General features: G+C 47.5%; 1 protein-coding gene across 1 annotated transcript in view; it reads left to right on the plus strand.

The window, feature by feature from the left end:
• The first annotated feature begins 286 nt into the window (after positions 1–286).
• Positions 287–12,919, plus strand: part of MSH4 (mutS homolog 4) — a 68,284-nt gene continuing 55,651 nt past the window's right edge. Inside the window, exons 1-2 of the mRNA XM_073642679.1 lie at positions 287–527; positions 12,044–12,214. Of these exons, the coding sequence (XP_073498780.1) occupies positions 287–527; positions 12,044–12,214 (412 nt within the window). The remainder of the gene's footprint in view (positions 528–12,043; positions 12,215–12,919) is intronic.

Raw genomic sequence — 12,919 nt, forward strand, 5'->3', positions numbered from 1 at the left:
TGAATTTTACCTCAGAAATTTATATTGTTTTTTTTTTTCTGCGTTTATAAAAACGTGACAGAAATGTCTGATGTAAATCATTTCTACAGAAGGGTAAAGTGCACAGGAGAAGGTTTATTATGGGTTAATAATGAAGGGGATGTTGTGACTGAGGTGATCACAGTGGCGATGACTGAGGTAATGTCTCCGCGCGGCCGTGTCACTGACACGTGACTTTTCCCGCCTTTATGCGATGACGTCACCAGCAGTCCGTCCTCGGCTCCTCCTCCGCGCTCCGGGAGACGCCATGTCCGGCTTTACGGGGTTCTCTCGTCACTTGTTGGGCTTCCCGGCTGCCCAGAATGAGACACCGGCGGAGTCAGAGTCCTCGTGTTACTCAGGCCGGGAGTCCCCTCCTCTGTCAGCAGCTCTCCGCCCCCATCCTGTACCACAGACACCGGCGGGCAGCTCCGTCATTAGCAGCCGGGCGTCTCCTGCGTCTATAAACCGAGAGACGCCAGGGGGCAGCAACACAGGACAGAACAATGGTGAGGAGACCGCGGACACGGGGCAGCCGCTATCTGAACTAGAGCAAAGCACCAACCAATCAGATCAGTGCTCTCATTGGTCAAAGACACAGGAGGAGCATGAAAGCAGCAATCTGATTGGTCCTAACGGGGTCTGGAGTGAATGCAGCAATCTGATTGGTCCTAACGGGCTCTGGAGTGAATGCAGCAATCTGATTGGCCCTAACGGGCTCTGGAGTAAATGCAGCAATCTGATTGGTCCTAACGGGCTCTGGCGTGAATGCAGCAATCTGATTGGTCCTAACGGGCTCTGGAGTAAATGCAGCAATCTGATTGGTCCTAACGGGCTCTGGAGTAAATTCAGCAATCTGATTGGTCCTAACAGGCTCTGGAGTAAATGCCGCAATCTGATTGGTCCTAATGGGATCTGGAGTAAATGCAGCAATCTGGTTGCAATGGGTTCGGAATAAATGCAGTGATCTGGTTATATGAGATTTGAGTAAATGCAGCGATCTGGTTGCTATGGGCTCTGGAGTAAATGAAGTGATCTGGTTTGAATAAATGCAGCAATCTGGTTGCTATGGGCTCAGAGTAAATGCAGCGATCTGGTTGCTATGGGTTTGGAGTAAATGCAGTGATCTGGTTTCTATGGGTTTGGAGTAAATGCAGTGATCTGGTTGCTATGGGCTTGGAATAAATGCAGCAATCTGGTTGCTATGGGCTCAGAGTAAATGCAGCGATCTGGTTGCTATGGGTTTGGAGTAAATGCAGTGATCTGGTTGCTATGGGCTTGGAGTAAATGCAGTGATCTGGTTGCTATGGGCTTGGAGTAAATGCAGCGATCTGGTTGCTATGGGTTTGGAGTAAATGCAGCGATCTGGTTGCTATGGGTTTGGAGTAAATGCAGCGATCTGGTTGCTATGGGTTTGGAGTAAATGCAGTGATCTGGTTGCTATGGCCTTGGAGTAAATGCAGTGATCTGGTTGCTATGGGCTTGGAGTAAATGCAGCGATCTGGTTGCTATGGGTTTGGAGTAAATGCAGCGATCTGGTTGCTATGGGTTTGGAGTAAATGCAGCGATCTGGTTGCTATGGGTTTGGAGTAAATGCAGTGATCTGGTTGCTATGGGTTTGGAGTAAATGCAGTGATCTGGTTGCTATGGGTTTGGAGTAAATGCAGTGATCTGGTTGCTATGGGCTTGGAGTAAATGCAGCGATCTGGTGGCTATGGGTTTGGAGTAAATGCAGCAATCTGGTTGCTATGGGTTTGGAGTAAATGCAGTGATCTGGTTGCTATGGGCTTGGAGTAAATGCAGCGATCTGGTTGCTATGGGCTTGGAATAAATGCAGCAATCTGATTGCTATGGGCTTGGAGCAAATGCAACGATCTGGTTGCTATGGGTTTGGAGTAAATGCAGTAATCTGGTTGCTATGGGTTTGGAGTAAATGCAGCGATCTGGTTGCTATGGAATTTGAGTAAATGCAGTGATCTGGTTGCTATGGGCTTGGAATAAATGCAGCAGTCTGGTTGCTATGGGCTTGGAGTAAATGCAGTGATCTGGTTGCTATGGGATTTGAGTAAATGCAGTGATCTGGTTGCTATGGGCTTGGAATAAATGCAGCAGTCTGGTTGCTATGGGTTTTGAGTAAATGCAGCAATCTGGTTGCTATGGGTTTGGAGTAAATGCAGTGATCTGGTTGCTATGGGTTTGGAGTAAATGCAGCAATCTGGTTGCTATGGGTTTGGAGTAAATGCAGTGATCTGGTTGCTATGGGTTTGGAGTAAATGCAGCAATCTAGTTGCTATGGGTTTGGAGTAAATGCAGTGATTTGGTTGCTATGGGTTTGGAGTAAATGCAGTGATTTGGTTGCTATGGGATTTGAGTAAATGTAGTGATCTGCTTGCTATGGGATTTGAGTAAATGCAGTGATCTGGTTGCTATGGGCTCAGAATAAATGCAGCAATCTGGTTGCTATGGGATTTGAGTAAATGCAGTGATCTGGTTGCTATGGGATTTGAGTAAATGCAGTGATCTGGTTGCTATGGGCTTGGAGTGAATGAAGCGATCTCGTTGCTATGGGCTTGGAGTAAATGCAGTGATCTGCTTGCTATGGGATTTGAGTAAATGCAGTGATCTGGTTGCTAAGGGCTCAGAATAAATGCAGCAATCTGGTTGCTATGGGATTTGAGTAAATTCAGTGATCTGGTTGCTATGGGATTTGAGTAAATGCAGTGATCTGGTTGCTATGGGCTTGAAGTGAATGAAGCGATCTCGTTGCTATGGGCTCGGAGTAAGCGCAGCGATCTGGTTGCTATGGCTTTGGAGTAAATGCAGCGATCTGGTTGGTATGGACAAATGTAGTTTATTACAAGAAAATGAATGGACTCCTTACTATGACCGGGGAAGCGAGCAGCATCGAATGTTATCACATTAAAGGAAATCTGTCAGCAGATTTCACCCTCAAACCACTTATATGTACATGCAGCTCTTTCACAGACAAGTCGAGCAATTCCTTTGCAAGACCAGTCCGTTCCTCCATTATTGAGAAATCAGTATTTATAGTAATATGCAAATGAAGAGCAATGGTAGATCTTAAGCCTCTGTCACTCCAGCTCTCTTCCCCGCCCAGCGCCGCCGCCTTCTTCTTGACTGACAGCCTCTAAGCTGTGTGATGTCAGTGAAAGGAGGGCAGGGAATAGAGCTGGAGTGACGGAGGCTTCAGACTTACCATAGCTCTTCAGCCTCATTTACGTTTTCAGACGCTGATTTCTCAGTAATGGAGAAACAGACCGGCCATGTAAAGGCATCGCTGGAAGTGTCTGTGAAAGAGCTACATGAGCATATTATAGCTGCTGGCAGATTCTTTTTGCTTTAATTTTTTTCCTCCCTTTGTTCCAAGGGCTATTACTTTTTTTTCGTTTTTCTGTCCACATACCCACACAAGGGCTTGTATTTTGTGGGATAAGTTGTGGTTTTCACTTTACCATATAATTTACAGACAAGATTACAAGTGCAGTGAAATGGTGACAAAAATGCAATTCCACCATTGTTTTTATTTTAGTTTTGTTTTTTTACAGGGTTAATTGTGCGGTAAGAATGACCCTGTAATGCCATTTTCCAGGTCGGTGCGATTACAGTGATATCAAACTTTTAGAGTTTTTTTTATATATATTTTAGGCATGGGGTATTCTGGAAATTAGTTTTGTGTCTCCATTTTCTGATACCTGTAAAACTTTGTTATTTTTCTTGTATTTTTGTGCTGAAGTTGTTATTGACACTACTTGGGGATGCATATTATTATTAGTATTAATTGCTTCTCATTGTATTTTTTGGAAGGAGCCTGTGACTGAAAGAATGGAAAGGTCTGTAGTTTTTATCGTAGATACACTTCACCTGTGAGAGACAGAATCTAAAAAAAAAAATCAGAAAATCACATTGTATAATTTTTACATACCGTAATTAATTTGCATTTTATTGCATGAAATAAGTATTTGATCACCGACCAACCAGCAAGAATTCTGGCTCTCACAGACCTGTTAGTTTTTCTTTAAGAAGCCCTCCTACTCTGCACTCATTACCTGTATTAATTGCACCTTTCTGAACTCCTTACCTGTATAAAAGACACCTGTCCACACACTCAATCAATCACACTCCAACCTCTCCACCATGGCCAAGACCAAAGAGCTGTCTAAGGACACCAGGGACAAAATTGTAGACCTGCACAAGGCTGGGATGGGCTACAGGACAGTAGGCGAGAAGCTTGGTGAGAAGATAACAACTGTTGGCAAAATGATTAGAAAATGGAAGAAACACAAGAAGACTGTGAATCTTCCTCGGTCTGGAGCTCCATGCAAGAGCTCGCCTCGTGGGGTAAGGATGATTCTGAGAAAGGTCAGGAATCAGCCCAGAACTACACGGGAGGACCTGGTCAATGACCTGAAGAGAGCTATAACACACTACGCCGTCATGGATTAAAATCCTGCAGGCAAGCAAGGTCCCCGTGGTCACGCCAGCACATGTCCAGGCCCGTTTGAAGGTCGCCAATGACCATCTGGATGATCCAGAGGAGGTATGGGAGAAGATCATGTAGTCAGATGAGACCAAAATAGAACTTTTAGGTATCAACTCCACTCACTGTGTTTGGAGGAAGAAGAAGGATGAGTACAACCCCAAGAACACCGTCCCAACCATGAAGCATGGTGGGGGAAATATCATACTTTGTCGGTGCTTTTCTGCAAAGGGGACAGGATGACTGCACCATATTGAAGGGAGGATGGATGGGGTCATTTATCGCTAGATTTTGGCCAACAACCTCCTGTAACATACCTGGCGGCGTCCTTGCATGGTGGTCCATCTCCCACTGTGCAAGAGGGCGCACTTGATCTCCTGTCCAGAATGTCTCTCTGGCTTCCCTCCATGCTGTCTGTTTGTGTCTGTTTCTGCTGCTTAAGGGCGGCGCCCGATCACTTCCTGCCTTTTGTACCTGCTGTGGGTCACACCCCTTGTGCGTCCTCAGCCTATTGCTGTCTGTCACTTGGTATATAGCTCAGCAGCTCCCTTCTATCCCTGCCTGAGCATAGTGTTTCCTTCAGTGTGTGCTTGCACTCTGAAGGTGCCAGGTCCCGTCTCTTGTCTCCTGCTTTCTGTATCAGTTCCCGTGTCTGAACTGAGTCCTGTATGTCTCCTGCTTTGCGGTATCAGCTCCCGTGTCTGAACTGTGTCCTGTATGTCTCCTGCTTTGCGGTATCAGCTCCCGTGTCTGAACTGAGTCCTGTATGTCTCCTGCTTTGCGGTATCAGCTCCCGTGTCTGAACTGAGTCCTGTATGTCTCCTGCTTTGCGGTATCAGCTCCCGTGTCTGAACTGAGTCCTTTCTGTGTTCTCTTGTCTGTCCTGTCTGAACACGCTCCTAGCCTGTTCCTCTCGCCTTCTAGTGGCCGATTTCCTAGACCCGCTCCTGCGTCTGGTCTGTCCTGTCTGAACACGCTCCTTGCCTGTTCGTTCCGCCTCTCTGGGGGCCGTATTCCCAGACCCGCTCCTGTATCCCTCTGCAGTGTCGGTCTCCTCCGTACACTCAGTTCCAGTCTGAACTCTCTCCTGTCCTTTACCTGTTTTGCCTCTATCTCCGTTCCCTTCCTTTTTCTGCAGAGTCTGAACTCGTACCTAACTCCTGCTTGTTGTCTCTGCAAGTACTGTGTGAGTATCTGGCTCTGTCTTTCCCTTCCTGTCTGTTCCGTGTGAACAGAGCCCTGTCCTCCCTGCTCAGCCTTGTCTGCACTCTAGCTGTGCTTGCCTGTTACCCTCTGCCTGTATTGTTCCTGAGTCCCGGTGTGTACTGGGTTCTATCCCGCCTGTGTTCCTACCTGCTAGTGCCTCCCTGTCTGCACTCTAGCTGTGCTTGCCTTTACCCCCCTGCCTGCATACCCGCCTGCCTGCATACCAGTCGTGCCTGCCTATACCCTCCAGTCTGTGTGCCAGCCTACCAGCCTGTTCCTGTATTCCCCTGTGTGGGTCAACAGCCGTGTCCGGGGTCTGTCCTGGAGTAGCACCTGGTCCCTCTGCTCGGTTCCTCCTTGGTGCACTGGCGTCGTATGCCGTCGTGCGACCCTGGTCGGATCGGGTGAATACTTAGTCACGCCCCTCCAGGCATTCACTCTCCGGCACGGTCCAGTGGAATCACTACCAATCCCACGCACACGCCGCTTAGCCCGGGCGTGTGCATAACAGCATGCTCAGGCCATGGTTCCCGTTGAGCCCCACGGCCTTCGCTCTTTGAGAAGTTTTTCCAGCGAATACATGCATTAAAATAAAATAAATAAATTTTTTTTCCCCCTTTAGCTGAGTTCCAGGCGAATTACGCACCCGTCCAGATGGATCTATCAGCTCTCGTTCCTGCGGATCCGCCACGTTACTATGGGGATCCAAGACAGTGTCGTGCATTTGTGGAGCAATGCATGCTACACTTTAAGGCCTACCCTCTCTATTTTCCTTCCGATTGGGCTAAAGTGGCCTTTATGATTGACTACCTAGCGGGTGATGCCTTGAAATGGGTCACCCCCCCTATGGGAAGCATGGGATCCTGTCATCCTTGACCTGCAGGCCTTCCTGGTGGCCTTTCGTATGGTCTTCGAGGACCCTAACTCTGAAGCCCCTGCTGAAGCTTCACTTCCCAATATCCCGGAGCAGCCCCGACGGGTAATGTGTGTGGGTAGCGCAATAGTCCTCCAGCCCAATGAGACTACTGCCCACCCAGAATCCTCACAGGGCGACTACGCTTTCCGGAATACTTCTCTCAACCTCAAGAGGCAGTCCAGACGTGCTAGACTTAGAGGCAAGCCGTCACGCCAGGGTCTGTCCTCCCTGAGACCTCCTGACCCCAACCTTGAAGTCCCTACTGAAGCTTCATCTCCCTGTATCCCGGAGAAACCCCAATGGGTAATGTGCGTGGGTAGTGCACCAGTTCTCCTGGCCGAAGAGACTTCTGCCCATCCAGACTCCACACAGGAGAACTTCCTGCACCCGGCATCAGATGCTTCTTTCTCTTTAACCGGTGTGCATGTCCAAGGATGCTCCAAAGCTGTGGTTACCTCAGAGTCTGTGCACCTCTACTACCTGGCGGAGGATCCCCTGTTGCCTCCTGAACCCTCCGGGATACCACTCGATGACAAATGGAGAGAGACTTCTCTACACCCGGTACTCAATACTTTGTCCGCTTCGTCCTGTGAGCCTGACAATGGGTACCCCAAAGTGGTAGTTACCTCCGAGTCTCTACACCCCTCCGACCAGGCGGAGGATCTCCAGTTGTCTCCTGAACCCTTCGGGGTGCTACCTGGTAGCGAAAGGACAGAGACTCTCTTATACTCTGTACCTGATACCTCGCTCGCTTCGTCCAGTGAGTCCAACCTAGTGTACTCCGAAGCAGAGGTTACTCCTGAGTCTCTACACCCCTCCGACCAGGCGGAGGACCTCCAGTTGTGTTCAGAATCCTTCGGGGTGCCACCTGGTGGTGAATGGACAGAGACTTTCCTATATCCTGGATCTGATACCTCGCTCGCTTCGTCCAGTGAGTCCAACCTAGTGTACTCCGAAGCAGAGGTTACTCCTGAGTCTCTACACCCCTCCGACCAGGCGGAGGACCTCCAGTTGTGTTCAGAATCCTTCGGGGTGCCACCTGGTGGTGAATGGACAGAGACTTTCCTATATCCTGGATCTGATACCTCGCTTGCTTCGTCCAGTGAGTCCGACCTAGTGTACTCTGAAGCAGAGGTTACCCGTGAGTCTCTACACCCCTCTGACCAGGCGGAGGACCGCCAGCTGTCTCCAGAACCCTTCGGGGTGCCACCTGGTGGTGAATGGACAGAGACTTTCCTATACTCGGTACCCGATACCTCGCCTGCTTCCTCCAGTGAGTCCGACCTAGTGTACTCTGAAGCAGTTGTTTTCTCTGAGCCTCTGCACTCTTCTGACCCGGCGGAGGACCTCCAGTTGTTTCCTGAATCCTCCGGGATACCTCCAGATAACAAAGAGACAGTGACTTTTCCTCATTATGTACCTGATAACCCGTCTATTTCTTCCTGTGAGCTTGACAAGATGTACCTCGAAGCAGAGATTACCCTTAAGTCTCTGTCCCCCTCCAACCCAGTGAACGACTGGTCCTCGAATTCCCTGCGGAAGATTCTGGCAGGCCTGAAGAAGAGGGGGCGTAAGGGGGGAGGTACTGTAACATACCTGGCGGCGTCCTTGCATGGTGGTCCATCTCCCACTGTGCAAGAGGGCGCACTTGATCTCCTGTCCAGAATGTCTCTCTGGCTTCCCTCCATGCTGTCTGTTTGTGTCTGTTTCTGCTGCTTAAGGGCGGCGCCCGATCACTTCCTGCCTTTTGTACCTGCTGTGGGTCACACCCCTTGTGCGTCCTCAGCCTATTGCTGTCTGTCACTTGGTATATAGCTCAGCAGCTCCCTTCTATCCCTGCCTGAGCATAGTGTTTCCTTCAGTGTGTGCTTGCACTCTGAAGGTGCCAGGTCCCGTCTCTTGTCTCCTGCTTTCTGTATCAGTTCCCGTGTCTGAACTGAGTCCTGTATGTCTCCTGCTTTGCGGTATCAGCTCCCGTGTCTGAACTGTGTCCTGTATGTCTCCTGCTTTGCGGTATCAGCTCCCGTGTCTGAACTGAGTCCTGTATGTCTCCTGCTTTGCGGTATCAGCTCCCGTGTCTGAACTGAGTCCTGTATGTCTCCTGCTTTGCGGTATCAGCTCCCGTGTCTGAACTGAGTCCTTTCTGTGTTCTCTTGTCTGTCCTGTCTGAACACGCTCCTAGCCTGTTCCTCTCGCCTTCTAGTGGCCGATTTCCTAGACCCGCTCCTGCGTCTGGTCTGTCCTGTCTGAACACGCTCCTTGCCTGTTCGTTCCGCCTCTCTGGGGGCCGTATTCCCAGACCCGCTCCTGTATCCCTCTGCAGTGTCGGTCTCCTCCGTACACTCAGTTCCAGTCTGAACTCTCTCCTGTCCTTTACCTGTTTTGCCTCTATCTCCGTTCCCTTCCTTTTTCTGCAGAGTCTGAACTCGTACCTAACTCCTGCTTGTTGTCTCTGCAAGTACTGTGTGAGTATCTGGCTCTGTCTTTCCCTTCCTGTCTGTTCCGTGTGAACAGAGCCCTGTCCTCCCTGCTCAGCCTTGTCTGCACTCTAGCTGTGCTTGCCTGTTACCCTCTGCCTGTATTGTTCCTGAGTCCCGGTGTGTACTGGGTTCTATCCCGCCTGTGTTCCTACCTGCTAGTGCCTCCCTGTCTGCACTCTAGCTGTGCTTGCCTTTACCCCCCTGCCTGCATACCCGCCTGCCTGCATACCAGTCGTGCCTGCCTATACCCTCCAGTCTGTGTGCCAGCCTACCAGCCTGTTCCTGTATTCCCCTGTGTGGGTCAACAGCCGTGTCCGGGGTCTGTCCTGGAGTAGCACCTGGTCCCTCTGCTCGGTTCCTCCTTGGTGCACTGGCGTCGTATGCCGTCGTGCGACCCTGGTCGGATCGGGTGAATACTTAGTCACGCCCCTCCAGGCATTCACTCTCCGGCACGGTCCAGTGGAATCACTACCAATCCCACGCACACGCCGCTTAGCCCGGGCGTGTGCATAACACCTCCTCAGTAAGAGCATTAAAGTTGTGTCGTGGCTGGGTCTTCCAGCATGACAATGACCCGAAACACATAGACAGGGCAACTAAGGAGTGGCTCTATAAGAAGCATTTCACGGTCCTGGAGTGGCCTAGCCAGTCTCAAGACCTGAACCCAATAGAAAATCTTTGGAGGAAGCTGAAACTCAATGTTGCCCAGTAACAACCCCGAAACATCAGGAGAAGATCTGTATGGAGGAGGGGGCCAAAATCCCTGCTGCAGTGTGTGCAAACCTGGTCAAGAACTACAGGAAACGTCTGACCTCTGTAATTGTAACAAAGGTTTCTGGACCAAATATTAAGTTCTGTTTTTCTATTGTATCAAATACTTATTTCATGCAATAAAATGCAAATTGATTATGTAAAAATCCTACAATGTGATTTTCTGGATTTTTTTTTTGATTCTGTCTCTCACTGGTGAAGTGTATCTACGATAAATATTACAGACCTCTCCATTCTTTGTGGGTGGGAAAACTTGCAAAATCTGCAGTGTATCAAATGCTTATTTTCGCCACTGTGTATACCTTAGCAGACTGGATCAAATACCGTCTGCAGTATCCATCGTCAGTGATTGGACCAATCTAGACCTGGAGAATCCAACACTGACATACCCAAACATACAGCAATCAGCAGCCAGCAGTCCTTTCATGAGTGGGCAAGTTTTCATTTTTTTTGTTGCCGTTTTTTCCTCCTCTTCCAAGTGGGGTGTAATGATGAAAGAAAAAGAACACTTCCACCATTATATTTGGACTTTCACTATTATTGCATTTATTGTCCAGTAAAAATGTCCCAATCACATAACTCTCCAGTTCGGTACAATTATGGTGAGATGAAACTTGCACAGTTTTTAGAACATTTTAATGGTTAAAAAACTGCTTGAGAACACTGTTTGTTTTTACCTTTTTAACATGGATTTTTCTCTGAGTAATTTTTTTTTGCCTTTTTTATGATGTTTAGGTTTTTGTGTATGAGACTTTTTTTTTTCAATTGATTCAATAGTGAAATTTGGAGTAATTTTTTTCCAAGCAAAACTGCCTCAAGAATTGACACTTTTTTTCCATGTGCAAAAAAAAAAGCATTGTGTGCACTATGGCTGAGTTTTCCCATTGAAATATACACAAAGCCTTTTCAGAGAATATTTGAAACATTTTTTTTTCTGGTGGATATTCTAGCAGAAATCTCGCCAAAAAAACCTCCTTGTGAATATATTCTAGGGCTATGTTCACATAATTTTTTTGTGGATTTTTCTGGCTGAAAAAAAAACCCATCTAAAAACTCTTCCATAAGACACTTGTTATTTTGCTGCAGTTTTGTAAAAGCGTGTTATTTTTTTTTTTAAATAGTTTTGATGCAGATTGTATTATAATATGAAGTGTGGCAATAGGGTCAGGTTTTTTTAGCGTGTTACAGCTGCCAAAAACTTTACAGAAAAAAAGTATCAAAAATTGCGATAAAAGCCCCCCCCCCAAAAATTATTTTTTTCCTTCTGTTTTGATGTGTTTTTTCACACTTTACTTCAGCGTGGCCTTTTGATTTGTTTTTAATTATTAGGCTATGTTTTTTTTTCACATGGATTTTGAAGTTTCAAAATCCACATCAAAAGGTCTCTGAATTCTCTAATGTGGATTTTAGAGCAGATCTGCTTCAAAATCCACATCAAGAAAATCACTCTAAAAACACAGAAAAAAAAACCACTTGTGCAATATAGGCACCTTTGAAATGAATAGGAAGCTTGTTGCTAGCAGATTTGAAGAGTTTATTTTATATACAGATTTTGATGCAGAATCCCTGCAATAAGCCACGTAGCTAAACTCTGTGTGAACATGCCCGAATAGGATGTGTTTTTTTTGGTGCATTTCCTCAGCAAAAATAACATGAAAAGCCACGATAAAAACATTTATGAAAAGTGCTCGTCTTGCTGCGATTTGCACCCAGAAAATGCGCCAAAGAATTGAGACGACACGTATGATAAAAAATGCGACTTGCACTGTTGTCCCGCTTTCACATTCAAATCATTTGGGAGTTTTTTGCAAGCAGAATTTAAAGATTTTTTTGTTGGGTTATGGATTTTGGTGCAATTTGGGTTTTAGATGAAACGCTGCAGATTTCAGTTAAGAAATCTTCATAAAATCCTCAACAGATGCGGAACATGCTTACCGAGCCTTCGGCCTCCTTTACGTGCACTTTTGGGTTTTTTTCATACATTTTTAGTGTGGTTTTCTTCTTCTAAGATAACTAACAATATGTAGACGGCTGAACTGCAGCTCAGAAAGTCCTTCCGGAGACGGCTCTGAATGTCGCTCTGTCACCGCACTCATATTGGGGAGATCTCTCTTCATTTTCAAATTATTTTTTTTTCTGTAGCTTTTTCCGCAGAACCTTATTTTGCAGACAGAAGTTCCTTTGCGGATAATACCAGCGCTTTCCACGCTGCCTCCGTTAGCAGCAGCTCTTCCAGAAAAGCTCCCAACAGTCCCTGTGCCAGAAAACTAGCCGGCGGCTACTGCACAAAATCCAAACTCCAGACTCCGGTGACCGGATATACAGGTAGTGCTCTCACACAATGCATGGAAAAAAGTATGTGCCCCCCACATCCTCCTCCAGGAGCCTTCCTCACCTCCCATCCTACATCCATAGACATTAATATGGAGAAAAGTATGTGCCCCCCACATCCTCCTCCAGGAGCTTTCCTCACCTCCCATCCTACATCCATAGACATTAATATGGAGAAAAGTATGTGCCCCCCACATCCTCCTCCAGGAGCTTTCCTCGCCTCCCATCCTACATCCATAGACATTAATATGGAGAAAAGTATGTGCCCCCCACATCCACCTCCAGGAGCTTTCCTCGCCTCCCATCCTACATCCATAGACATTAATATGGAGAAAAGTATGTGCCCCCCACATCCACCTCCAGGAGCTTTCCTCACCTCCCATCCTACATCCATAGACATTAATATGGAGAAAAGTATGTGCCCCCCACATCCACCTCCAGGAGCTTTCCTCACCTCCCATCCTACATCCATAGACATTAATATGGAGAAAAGTATGTGCCCCCCACATCCACCTCCAGGAGCTTTCCTCACCTCCCATCCTACATCCATAGACATTAATATGGAGAAAAGTATGTGCCCCCCACATCCTCCTCCAGGAGCTTTCCTCACCTCCCATCCTACATCCATAGACATTAATATGGAGAAAAGTATGTGCCCCCCACATCCTCCTCCAGGAGCTTTCCTCACCTCCCATCCTA

Source organism: Phyllobates terribilis, unplaced genomic scaffold, assembly GCF_046119375.1.
Source record: "Phyllobates terribilis strain yellow unplaced genomic scaffold, ASM4611937v1 Scaffold_8__6_contigs__length_399053987, whole genome shotgun sequence".
In the NCBI taxonomy this organism is placed as follows: Eukaryota; Metazoa; Chordata; class Amphibia; order Anura; family Dendrobatidae; genus Phyllobates; species Phyllobates terribilis.